This window comes from Ostrea edulis, chromosome 9, assembly GCF_947568905.1.
Source record: "Ostrea edulis chromosome 9, xbOstEdul1.1, whole genome shotgun sequence".
NCBI lineage: Eukaryota > Metazoa > Mollusca > Bivalvia > Ostreida > Ostreidae > Ostrea > Ostrea edulis.
Genome location: NC_079172.1, coordinates 49,325,106 through 49,337,732, shown reverse-complemented (window position 1 = coordinate 49,337,732; position 12,627 = coordinate 49,325,106). Strand labels below are relative to the sequence as shown.

At 35.0% G+C, this 12,627-nt stretch overlaps 1 protein-coding gene across 1 annotated transcript in view; it reads right to left on the bottom strand.

The window, feature by feature from the left end:
• The window catches only part of LOC125660101 (uncharacterized), a 38,624-nt gene extending 26,224 nt beyond the window's left edge, over positions 1 to 12,400 (bottom strand). The window contains exons 1-3 of the mRNA XM_056150775.1: positions 11,760 to 12,400; positions 11,002 to 11,081; positions 9,013 to 9,129 (exon numbers count right to left, since the gene is read on the bottom strand). Coding sequence (XP_056006750.1) covers positions 9,013 to 9,129; positions 11,002 to 11,081; positions 11,760 to 12,400 — 838 coding nt within the window. The remainder of the gene's footprint in view (positions 1 to 9,012; positions 9,130 to 11,001; positions 11,082 to 11,759) is intronic.
• Positions 12,401 to 12,627: the final 227 nt, after the last annotated feature.

Sequence of the window (12,627 nt, the reverse complement as noted above, 5' to 3'; positions counted from 1 at the left end):
CCATGCATTTGTTTATTGTTGATCTCGAAGAGGGTTCTGGGAAGAAAAGTTAATCAGGTAAAACAAAACTCTTATCGAAAATAGAATCATACCAAAAAGTGTAATATTCTTAATGAAACACAGTTTAGAATTTTGGTATCTACATGTACCAGTACATGTATAATGGGAAATTATGGAACTATATATTTGCTGAGATAGTTTGGATCAGAGCTACTGCATGATGCATCGCAAAACTTACACAACACGCTGTAGTGTTTACAACCATTGTCCATGCCATAAATTGTTCTAGTTCTAGATTATCGAAGTCATCATCATTCATCTAAGACATTTAACTTTCCTTTCGAATATTCCATTAATAAAAGTTTTTGGTAACGAAAACTACTAGTCAGGATATCTATCGAGAGAGAGAGAGAGTTATTGAGCTATTTATAATTTATCACAGTTTTATATTTATAAAGAAAGAGAGAGAGAGAGAAATGTGTAAAACTGTAGCAATAATATAGATGAAATAATATGGCATGGCAATAGTGTTGCATACGTATGACAATAATTACTCATTTAGTCAATGATTGAGAGTAAGGGAGAGAGAGAAAGGGGGGTAGACTAGCTATGTGTCAGTTTCTGTCTGGGATACCATCGTTACACAAACACTACGTCCACAGAAACCCCAAAGAGAGAGAGAGGAGGGGGTGTAGACTTCGTGTCAGTTTCTGTTTGGGATGCCATCGTTACACAAACACTACGTCCACAGAAACCCTAAAGAGAGAGAGAGAGAGAGAGAGGAGGGGGGTAGACTTCGTGTCAGCTTCTGTTTGGGATACCACCATTACGCAAACACTACAGCTACAGAAACCCTACAGACGGCCCATATTGACGGGTATCTTGATCATTCTTCATTTGGTTGTACATGTACACAGATCTACTTGGATTTATTCATTCTCTCGAAACATGGATATTTTACCTACTACACCCACGACAGCGCGAACTCCCAGGACACCAGGAAGTGCCCGGAAACGCCGGGTAATATCATATTTAGGAAAATATTTATATACGATATATAACAATTTAATTAGAAGTTTTAAAAAGCAAAGGTTTAGAAATGGGCTAAACTTGTCATTTGCAATACATAAATATGACCAAGTTTGAAGGTTTACGGGAAATAGAAATGCGGTATGCATGTAGGTCTATAGAAATTTTAATTTTTTTTTTTTTTTTTGCACAAATCAAGACACTAAGCATAATTTGTAATAACCTGAGAAATTTCCTGTGTATATCATAAAAATATACACAACAACCGATCTCTTGGCCAGGTAAATAACATTGACCATGGATAAGCTCCGCCCACATTCAGTGATCCGTGGAGCAACCGTACGTTGTTTTTTGGGGGGTCTTTAAATGACCTGTGAAATGTTGAACTGACCAATTTGAAACAGGTTCCGTCCGTATAGATTTCAATTGATCTAAGCCATTTCAGTTGCATATTAACATTTCCTATCTATTACTGTTTACATTGAATGTTTAGAGCGATTGATTGTTTTGCCGTTTTCCGCCACACTCAACAATTTTTCAGTTAATCTGGTGGCGCCCAGTTTTTATTGGTGGAAGAGAGAACCCAGATACAATGTACCGGACTCCACCGACCCCCTTAAAGTAAATTGGGAAACTTTCTCACTTACCGCCGCGAGCGGGATTCGAACCCGCGCCGACCAGAACGATATTGTGCTCAGGTTTCTTTTTACTTAATTTAAAATGCGTAAGAATACATCTTTAAATGTTACTGGGAAAATATTCGTCCTTCATGGAAATAGAGTTTTAAAGAAATTTTATTAATGAAAGGTAAATATAACGAACAGTAATCAATCTCATAAATCCTATAAGCAATACAAAATAAAGAATTGAGCAAACACGGTCCCCTTAATATACCAGAGGAAGGATCAGGTGCCTATCATTTCTTCTTTTTCTGTGTGACATTTGAACGTCCTGTGGAACTCACTTTTAACAATTTAGGTTATTGTAGTTAGGTAGTAAAGCAAATATTCTCAAGTTAGAAAACAAATGTACAGTTTGTGGTTTGTATACAATGGGACATACATATTTTGTATAAAGCGATATTGCTTTACTGTGAAATTTTCATGTCAAAAACATTATTTTAGTTTAATATTTCCTGTCTCCAGTACACATTTCCATGCCTTATTATCACAAGTTGTTTTTTCTTTGTAGATTCAGAATAAGCATACTCACATAACTTGATATTTCTTTTCGATTGTTCAGCGTGGTATTGGATGAATGTCTGTTCCATTCAAGGTGGATATTCACCCGCAGTTTCTCTGTTACAAATGTAATGCACAAATGAATAGTTCGCCATCTTTTTGCTCTGGGTTTGTTTTGATGAATTTTTATTTGTCATCTTATAGCGTAGCATTATTTAAGTTATTTTGTCTTCTTTGGGGGAAATCAGACTTTGAGTAATTTAGCTTTGCAGGTACTTTCATGTAGAATGTATTATCTGATTTCCCCCAAAATCTTATGTTGAAGATTTCTTTCGTCATTTGGTATTGTAATAAATGACAAATTTTCAATTTCAATCATTCTTTTGTTCAGATTTTTTATGACAGCAAAAACGAGCTACGGTGAGCAGAGTTTGGGTAATAGAAGCTGATAAACATAAATGAATATTGATGTTCCGACGATAGAAACATTGCCAAGGAGACTTTGCTTTCTTTTTGTTTGAGGCAGGCAAAACCCAACACCGACTGAATTGAAACTTGTCATTAATTATGTAAATGACGCAATAAAATATAAAGTTGTATGTACAAAATACTGAAAATATAGAGAGAGAAGGTCTGGAGACTAGTAAACATTGGACATCAATTTAGCATCACATTATGCAAGCTGACCCTTATTCCCGAAAGATACAAAATATTGATAATAGCAATCAAATTATGTTAAATGCCACAAAAATAGTTGCCTGTCCTAAAATAAAAGCTGGATGAATGAAAGATGAAGATAAAGAACAGTGATCAATCTCATAACTCCTACAAGCAATACAAAATAGATAGTTGGGCAAACACGGACCCCTGGACACACCAGAGGTTATGAATATGTATATGGTTACATAAATGATAGAAACAAGTTGTTTTGCTTTAAAGGGACTGGTTAACGATTTTTGATAAAACTATTTTTTATTTTTGATGTGAAACATTAAAAATATAACTCATAGAATGTTGACAGCCACAATTTTGACCTTTTGAATGCAAGAATAAAAGCAATATTTTAGCCTTGAATTTGTGTTATGTAAACAAAGACTCGAGTCTTTTTATGTATACAAACAAACAAGTGAAATATTGATTTTGTAATATAAAGCATCTTAATTTTGCGTAGTCACAAATTCTAACTTTTAGATGACACATTTTACCCCCAAAAATACTTGAAATGTGAAAGATATAATAAACTTTGCTCGACATCCATTTCTGTTGAAAATTTCGTAAACAATAACATACCGCAATCTTTGTTTACAAATCTCTAAAATGAGCTTCTGTGATAATATATAACCTTAATTTTTATGTGAAATCTTTTAAACACATTAGACAGTAGATTTTGATCATTTAAAGTGAAAAAAGAAAATTTTGAGGAAAATCGTGAATCAGTCCCTTTAAAGAAGGACTGCAATACACGAACCATAGTTTTCTAATGGAACTTCATATTCTATGTTGAATTAAAAATGTGTTTTAAAATAGATTTTTGAAAATCTTGAAACCTGCAAATAGTTCATTGTAAATCGTTGCTAGAGCTGTCATGATATATATGTAGGCCTAATGGAAATGAAACATTTGTAACCTTGACCTTAAATTTCAGAATTAAGTGTTGTTCTTACATTTGATCTGTACCTTAAAGTTCAACAGGGGATTTCATATTTTAATCCAATGATACTAATCTGGCAAAAACTAACCCAACCAATCCAATGATATCAATCTGACAACAAAATACTGCTGTTAACAAGCTTAATTGTCGTTTTTGTTTGTTTGTTTTTTGTTTCAAAAGCTCAGCGCAACTTCACCAATGACGTCCATTTTAAGATATGAACAACAACATATTACCTCCTTTGACGAATTGCTGAGGTGCATATGTAGTGATGTGAGTATGTAATTATGTATAATGAATTAATAATATAGACTCCATAATATTGATCTTTTTTTTCACAAACCATAAAAAGAGCATTTAAAAAAAAAATTCTCTTGACAATTGTTTATAAAACATTGCGGGTTCCGATATAAATGTACTTGTGCATCCGCAAGCTGACCCCTCATGTGCACGGTCACGTTTAATACTGTTGGGTTCTCTTCTAAAAATAAACACCACGTCATCAAGGTCCGATGCAATCGGAACATCGCTAGGTTTTCTCCGTCAAGTCAAAAAGAAAAAATATGGGTTTTTTTTTAAACTTGACGGAAAAGGCCGAGCGATCTTCCGATTAGCTCCTATACACTTGTACAATGTACATGCGCAAGGTGACTCTTCCCCATATCATCCGTTTTATCCTTGCTTATATATTTTCTGCGTGGACCTCATAATACAATTTCTTATAATAGATTGTATTAAAATTTTAGAAGGTTAAAGTCCAATCATTTGAATTTTATTCCCACGACAATAATTGTCATTTTGAGGTCAATACGATGCTTTAACTACATTTACCTCAGAAATAAAATATTCACTGAGCACGGAGGACGAGAAGAGTATTGTATTTCGAAGGTAGCTAATGCATTGTATTGACCAAGAAAATACACGTACCAATAATTATTTTATTGCATCGAAACTGGCTACTAGAACCTAGGAAACGATATCTACTTGGCTATCTTTGTGTACAGCTAGGGCTGCAACACCTGGTCGAAAGTGAGTTTCTGTTTATCACGTGATTAAATAATCTAAAACATCGAAACCGGCTACTTTACACCACCTTTACACTCACGGATTTTTCTTACGAGTCCTTACGGATCTCCGACTCGTAGTCAATCGCAAGCATTCGTAAATCACTCGTCGGTATCCTTTACTCGTCACAACTCGTAAGGATCCGTGAAAGTAGGGGCAAATTTTTTGACATGTTAAAAAAAATTCACGATTGTCCACGGCTTTCATTTTCCGTAAATAACTTGTAACAATCCGTAAGTATCGTAAACTGGTCGCAAGAACACGTAAACTGCTCATAAGAATCCATAAAACACTCGTAAAAAGTTGGGGTTTTTTTGTACGAATTTTTGCGGATAGTTTACGATATGTTACGGATAGTTTACGAGTTGTTTATGGATTATTACGAATGCCCAAATGATATTTACGATTTCATTCACGTCGGGTTACAACCGCTTTACGGATTGTTCAGAGTCATTGCGAGCGCTTTACGTATAGACACAATTCCTTTACGAGTACATACTTAAACTTTATGAGTAATACCACCTTCACACTCACGGATTTTTCTTACGAGCCCTTACGGATCTCCGACTCGTAGTCAATCGCAAGCATTCGTAAATCAGTCGTCGGCATCCGTGTCTAAATCGTAACAATCCGTGTACTTTTACGGATTTGTGGAATACGTAAGGATCAGAAAGAAAAATCCGTGAATGTGAAGGTACCATAAACATGTACAGCTTACCAAACGATACCTGATCAGTCATCTTTATGTCGGGTTCGATGTTACTATAACGATACCTGATCAGTCATCTTTATGTCGGGTTCGATGTTACTATAATGATACCTGATCAGTCATCTTTATGTCGGGTTCGATGTTACTATAATTCAACACTTGTTATTCCATTTTGTGGTAGAAGTCACCTTTCTTCGCAATGGTAACCCGGCGTGGAGATAGTTTTCCTTTTCTAATAGACGGCTTAACGAACGGACTCGTTCAACAAGTTAGGAGTTCGCCTGTTTATGAACTGTGATACTTCACACCGGCATGAAGCGTTGCGGTTCATACATGTACCTTCATGTATTTATAAAAATGAAATTGATCTTTTATTTTACATTCTTCTGTCATTTCTCTTGGAATTCCCAGTCGTTGAAATAGACATACTATATTCATCAAGATTCATAGGAGCTTTGTTCACAACTGCAACGCATTCACGATAAATTTCTGAGTTACAAACATACGATAATAAACGATAACTCAAAATTTGTTTTGTTTCTTCGTATTCTCATAAGCACAATGACAATTGCTTTGGTATATCTAAACTTATCACCTGATGGTGCAGTAAAGTGCGACAAAATGCTACTGGTCCTAAAGTGCATACTATAGAATGAAATTTAACTAAAATGCTCTAATATGTGTGAGAAAAACCAAACGATGGTCATTTGAAAACAAAGTCATTACTATACATAGGGCATTTTGTTTCTATCTTAGATGTACTGCTGGATTAAGTTACATATATGCTGATCCTCTCATTTCATTTCAATTAGTAGGAATTTCCTTTTTACATATCACATTAAAGTCATCGTCAAACTTAATTGTTTTAAAATTCCTCATTGTCATTGCTTTCGGTGCACTCCATTTTTTCTTCAAAGATAAGCCTTTTTTCTGACCTTGCGAGCTTTCTCTTCTCTGTGCATATATCTGACCTCTGAAATGAATTTTAAATGACATTTTAAATTTAGGTTATGGTGAAAAAAATTAAATAAACGTCTCTGATTCCTAAAATATCAACAAGTTCATGTAAGCTTACCTTTGGTCATCAATCTGAGATGAAACTGACGTCTTCTACAATATACGCTGTCCTGCTGTCAGTCCTGCAGACAAATTAATAAACAGAACAAAGGACAAGAAATGATGCACATTCACATGAAAACTGACAAAAAATTGCAAAACTGTTTCCCCCCTGGCCTCTATGAATAATTAATACCATACCGTCAAAAGGAAAGTTGTGCTGCATGATTAAATGATTGAACGATTATACCCCCTCCCGAAAAAAAATCAAGAGTATCAGCATGGAACATGATTCAACTACCGATTCACACAAACGGTAAACAATATACAAAAACTATGCTTACCGTGATGTGGTAGACAAACGCAATCACACTTCCTGAAATATTCCCAGCATACGTTTACATATTTACTGGGAGGTTCCAACTTTTCATACTTAATTTTCCCACGACGAATGGTCTGAATTTAAACATCCTCATGCGCTCTTTATATGATCCTCCTTATTTTTGCACTCGGGCACCAGTACGGTTTTAGTACATGTATAATATCATCAAAAGACGCCGGTTTTCCATTTTAGTACAAAATAGTCGGAAGTAAGAAGAGACCGGAGTTTTCGTTTAGTAACTAAACAAGAGGCCCACAAGCCTTGTCGGTCACCTGAGTACTAGTTAAAAGCATCACTACTCCCAAGGGCCTTGTCGGTCACCTGAGTACTAGTTAAAAGCATCACTACTCCCAAGGGCTATGAAATCCAGAAAAAATCCTATTTTGAATATCTAAGCTAAATTCTAATATTCAGCAACAGTATAAAACAAGACGTCTTCTGAAAACTTCAATGCCCTCAAAAGCACACACACTAATGAAAGGCTTTACATAATATATGTACTAAATTTGAAAAGAATTGGAATAGTAGTTATGAGGAAATTAACAAGATGTGTTTGTGAAACACAAATTGGCCAATTACAAATATGGCCAATGTCACAAGGACAAATATTTTGGTACCAGTAGAAAGATATTGTCACAAGAAATGGTCAGGTGCAATATGAAAGCTCTAATATTTACCATTTAGAAGTTATTACCAATGTCAATTTTTTTAAAAGCAGGTCAAACTCCAAGGTCAAAGGGTTACACATTTTGGTACCCACAGAAAGGTCTTGTCACAAGGAATACTCATGTGAAATATCAAAGTTCTAGCACTTACTGTTCAACAGTTATTAGCAAGGTTAAAGTTTTCAAAAAGTAGGTCAAACTCCAAGGTCAAAGGGTAAAAAATGTTGGCACCCAAGGAAAGGTCTTGTCACAATGGAATACTCATGTGAAATATAAAAGCTCTAGTACTTACCGTTCAAAAGTTATTAGCAAGGTTAAAGTTTCAGACAGAATGACGAAATTACAGAATGACAGACAGGACAAAAATAATATGCCCCCGATCTTCGATCTCGGGGGCATAAAAATATTTATTGTTCAAACATAATAACTGACCATTTTCGTCCCACCCTGATACCAAAACTCCTACCCCTGGGATCATCAAATTTACAAATTTGGTAAAGGACTACCTGCTTTCTCTTAATATCCATTTAGTTTCAATTTAGTATCATTAATAGCACTAAAGAACATACATCATTATGCATTTGGTTTTTCTTACACATGTGCGTTTGTAGAGAAGAACATTTTTGAAAATTGGTCAATTTTTGCCCCACCCCTAACGCTCCAGGATTATGTCCTCCTTTTCCTAACGATGTTTCATACCAAATTCTAAAAGAAATGGAATTGTAGTCATCAAGAAGAAGTTAAAAATGTTCAATCGTTAACGCACGACGACAACCAATTGCAATAGGTCAAATGAGTTTACTCAGGTGACCTAAAAACAATAGTCAATCGTATCAAACTTTGGCCCAGTGTTGGAAAACTCAAATGTTATATTCACCTTGAAGGCAAGTGTAGGTGAACATAACGTTATATTTCTCTGGGTTGTTAGATCTCAGTCAATCGGAAAGCATGTAATGATTCGATAATTATAATACATGTAATGAATTTTATCTTGCAGGAGTGGAATCCCAATTAAATCTTGCAGGAGTGGAATCCCAATGTGTTATCGATGAATTGAAATTTTTGAGAGGAATCGGGATCCATTTACATTTCAATTGGCACTGCAATACGTATATGTGGCAGACTGATACATGCATAAAAAAGTTGTTAATGAGCAAGCATTTTCTTGTAACTCCTATATGAAGCGTAATGTAAAAGAAAACACCTTGCAGCATATCCATTAACGGATCCACATCTGCCTTGATGCAGCCTGTATAATTATATTAAAGATATACCTTTTGCCGAACACGTTCTTCCGTCACTGTTCAGTTGGTACCCGTCCAAGCATTGGCAGCCCTTTATCCCAAGAGCAATATCGGTACATACTTGTTCGCAAGCTAAATAGTAGCAGTCTGAAGTAGAATTTCAAATCAAACAAGAGTAATTAAAAATTTAATTTATCTATAAAAAAAAAAAAACCCAAATATTTTGAAAAATCGATGTATACACTGTATTTGAGACATCTTGGAATAATGATTAAAAGAATTAACGTGGATTTTGTCAAGGCTATGTGATTTTTAAAAGCAAAAAACCCATGAAGTTTACTCAAGAGAAAAGGAGTTTAACTGAAAATATCAATACCTTGGATTGAAATGTATAAGACATGACCTTATTTCAAATACATGCAGATTCTGTACCTCCAGAATGCTTTGAATGTAATCTTATATGGATTCTTACATGTACATATGTATAACACTTGCAAATGAAATATCTACGGTACATTTAAATAAAGTGCACCGTCACGGCACATGATATGCCCGTCACATATTGTTAACAGTATAGATTGTACCCATTAAAACATTTTTTTTTATATCACCTTAATTAAATGTCACAGTGACCTTAAAGTAGGATGCGACACACCTTCTACCTAAGATGCATTAGTTGACCAATTTTGGTGATTCTAGGTCTAATAGTTTTCAAGTTATGAGCCGGACAAGTTTTTGCCATATATGGCCATATCTTCTTAATGAAAAGTCACAGTGACCTGGTTTTAATGTGCGACACACCTTCTACCCAAGATGTATCTACAAAGTTTGATGATTCTAGGCCTTGTAGTATTTAAGTTACGGGACGGACACGAAAAAGCTAACAGACGGACGGACAGACGGATATCTTCTTAATGAAAAGTCACAGTGACCTGGTTTTAATGTGTGACACACCTTCTACCCAAGATGTATCTACAGACAAAGTTTGATGATTCTAGGCCTTGTAGTATTTAAGTTACGGGTCGGACACGAAAAAGCTAACAGACGGACGGACAAACATGAACGCCATACCATAATACGACCCGTCTTAAGACGGGCGTATAAAAACTTATTTCATAAGTGTTTTAGTCTACAAACCTTTATTTCCAAAATGATAAAATGAAAACTAAATTTATGTTTTTATGTGTGAAATGAATATAATTTACCGCATGGAATGTGATTTATTCCTTAATTAAATTCCAAACAAGAGTGAGAATTCGTATAGATTTAAAAACCCATGCATCCATTCGTACAGTATCTGGTGTACTTAAACGTTTTAGTATAGTAAGCATGATTAACAATTCGAAGATTATCACAAATGTTGGTTCATTTTTTAAAACAACAGGACAGTTGCTCCCATTTCAAATCCAAAAGGAATTAAGGATGAATATCAGATTTTAGTTTATTCTCTCGTACCTTTATGTATAAGAACATGTTAAAGTACACAAGAATTTGCAAAACTATCAAAAGTACAATGCCCGATTTAAAAGCAAATATGTACATATGCAATAGGAGATGGACAACTGATTCATATCTATGTACAAGTCATGTATATTCTACTAAAAAGATATTAAACCCCAGTCCTATACATGGATGTTTGATTAAGTAGTCATAATTGGATGATTCTAAAGGTGTGGAGTTTTTACGTCCAAAAGGCATACATGTATTTCACTCACGATGCACATGTAGTGGCAAATTTAGATCTTCAATTGTAAACATGTTGACTTATTATACTTGTGCTAACTGGATCATGAACTAAGTATTTTTTCCCTCCATTTTAATCTAAAGCAATATCTTGGCGGGGAAAAAATGAATTTCATCATTTTGATATTTTATCATACCTACTTTACAGTCGATCAAAAGAAATGTTATAAAAAGAAGATAATCTTTTTACAAGTCCCTTAGTATACATAGTACAGTGCACCAGTACACAAGACAGTTTAAAAAGTTTGCGATGTACAGGAAAGCTTTAAAACTCACCATTTTGTTCCACTTCACACAATCCACCCGCGTAACCGAAAGGGCATTCACAGACATAGCTTAATGAACCATTCAAATAGCTGAAAAAGACATACTAATTTTAACTGGGAACATTTATAGAAAATGTCGACTGCATATTGTGAAAAGTCTACGAAGACAAGTGCTGGTGTGAAGTTTTACGACTTATTATGAACCATCAATAGTTCGAAAGGTGAAGATGAGTTTTAAAACAGGGTACAATGTACCTTGTCAACTCATATCTCATTGTAATCAATATGCAATATTTAGTTTTACACATTTTTAATACAGTGGTTTCTGAGTCACATAAACACTTTGGGTAAGGTCGATTTGTAGACAATTCAGGCTCTTTTTGGTGTGTCAGCACGTTTCATTTAAACCTTCGCTTGGTGGGTTTGTTTCCTGCTTAATATAGGGCATTTCATAAATCTTGTAACGCGTACTGGTACTACATCTGAATTAAACTTTGACCTTGGGAAATGTAAGCCTTTAAATGTGCGCTTTGTTTTTGGTTCTGTTTTTATTAATTTGAAAGGTGAACTCAACCCAGAAACTGTGTTACAGGTTTCTTTATTTAATACTAAAGTATAAAAAACAAAATAATTCAAACTTGTGCATGTTCCATCTTTTCACATCACTATATCCATGCATAAATACAATATGAAACATCAATTTCAACGTATCGTTTGAAAAATCAAATAAGGAATTAAGAATACGTTATGAATACATGTTCAAATTACCTGCATATGCCGTGATTCTGACATCGGTTGGTTTCAGTGTGAGGGTTACAGTCCGGCCCATACTGACAGTACTCCCCGAAAAAATTCTCAGTACAATGGCACTTGTATTCCGAAAAATCAGCAGACGCCAAGCAACTGCCAAGGTATGAACAATGATAGGCAGTGCATGTTTCTTTTTCTGAAAACACATCTACAAATTCATACGTAATATTAAAACCATAAACGTCAGTCAGATGTTCCAAAACGCGAATATTCATATCTTCCATCTGGTACACTCCAAAACGCAAGACAGCGTAGGGTGCTGGTATTTCCAGCGTATACACGTCATGGTAGGCATTCATTGTCTCCACCTTTGATTCATTTCGATAATTTTCAGAATTCTCATAGTCCTGAAAGAATTGCACAGTAAAATAATTCGTAAGATAATATTGAGTGAAGTGAATTCGTGTCATCCGTGTTATTTGGTTGTGGATTATCCACTCACATCGAATCGGCGTAGGAAATTCGTCCGGAAAATTCGGAGACTGTATGACACCTTTGGGAGCCCGGAGTATTCCCCCGCAGTCTCTGTATATACAGTACACGTTGTTATATACCTCTAAGAACACAGCCAGATGTAGACAAAATATTACCGTTCCCATCGTAGGAATTGTCACAACTTCTTGTTTTATTAATGCATGAAGCTGATTTTATGTGTAGCGATATCATGATACGTACGCATGAATGATGAAGGTTTTTTTGCTATAGCAGCATGACGACATCCTCACGGATACATCAAATGTTATGCGATTGTCAAGGTTCATCTAACTGTCTTTTATATGAAGTCTTGTCACATTTAGCCCAAACGTAATATTTTATTTAGACATCT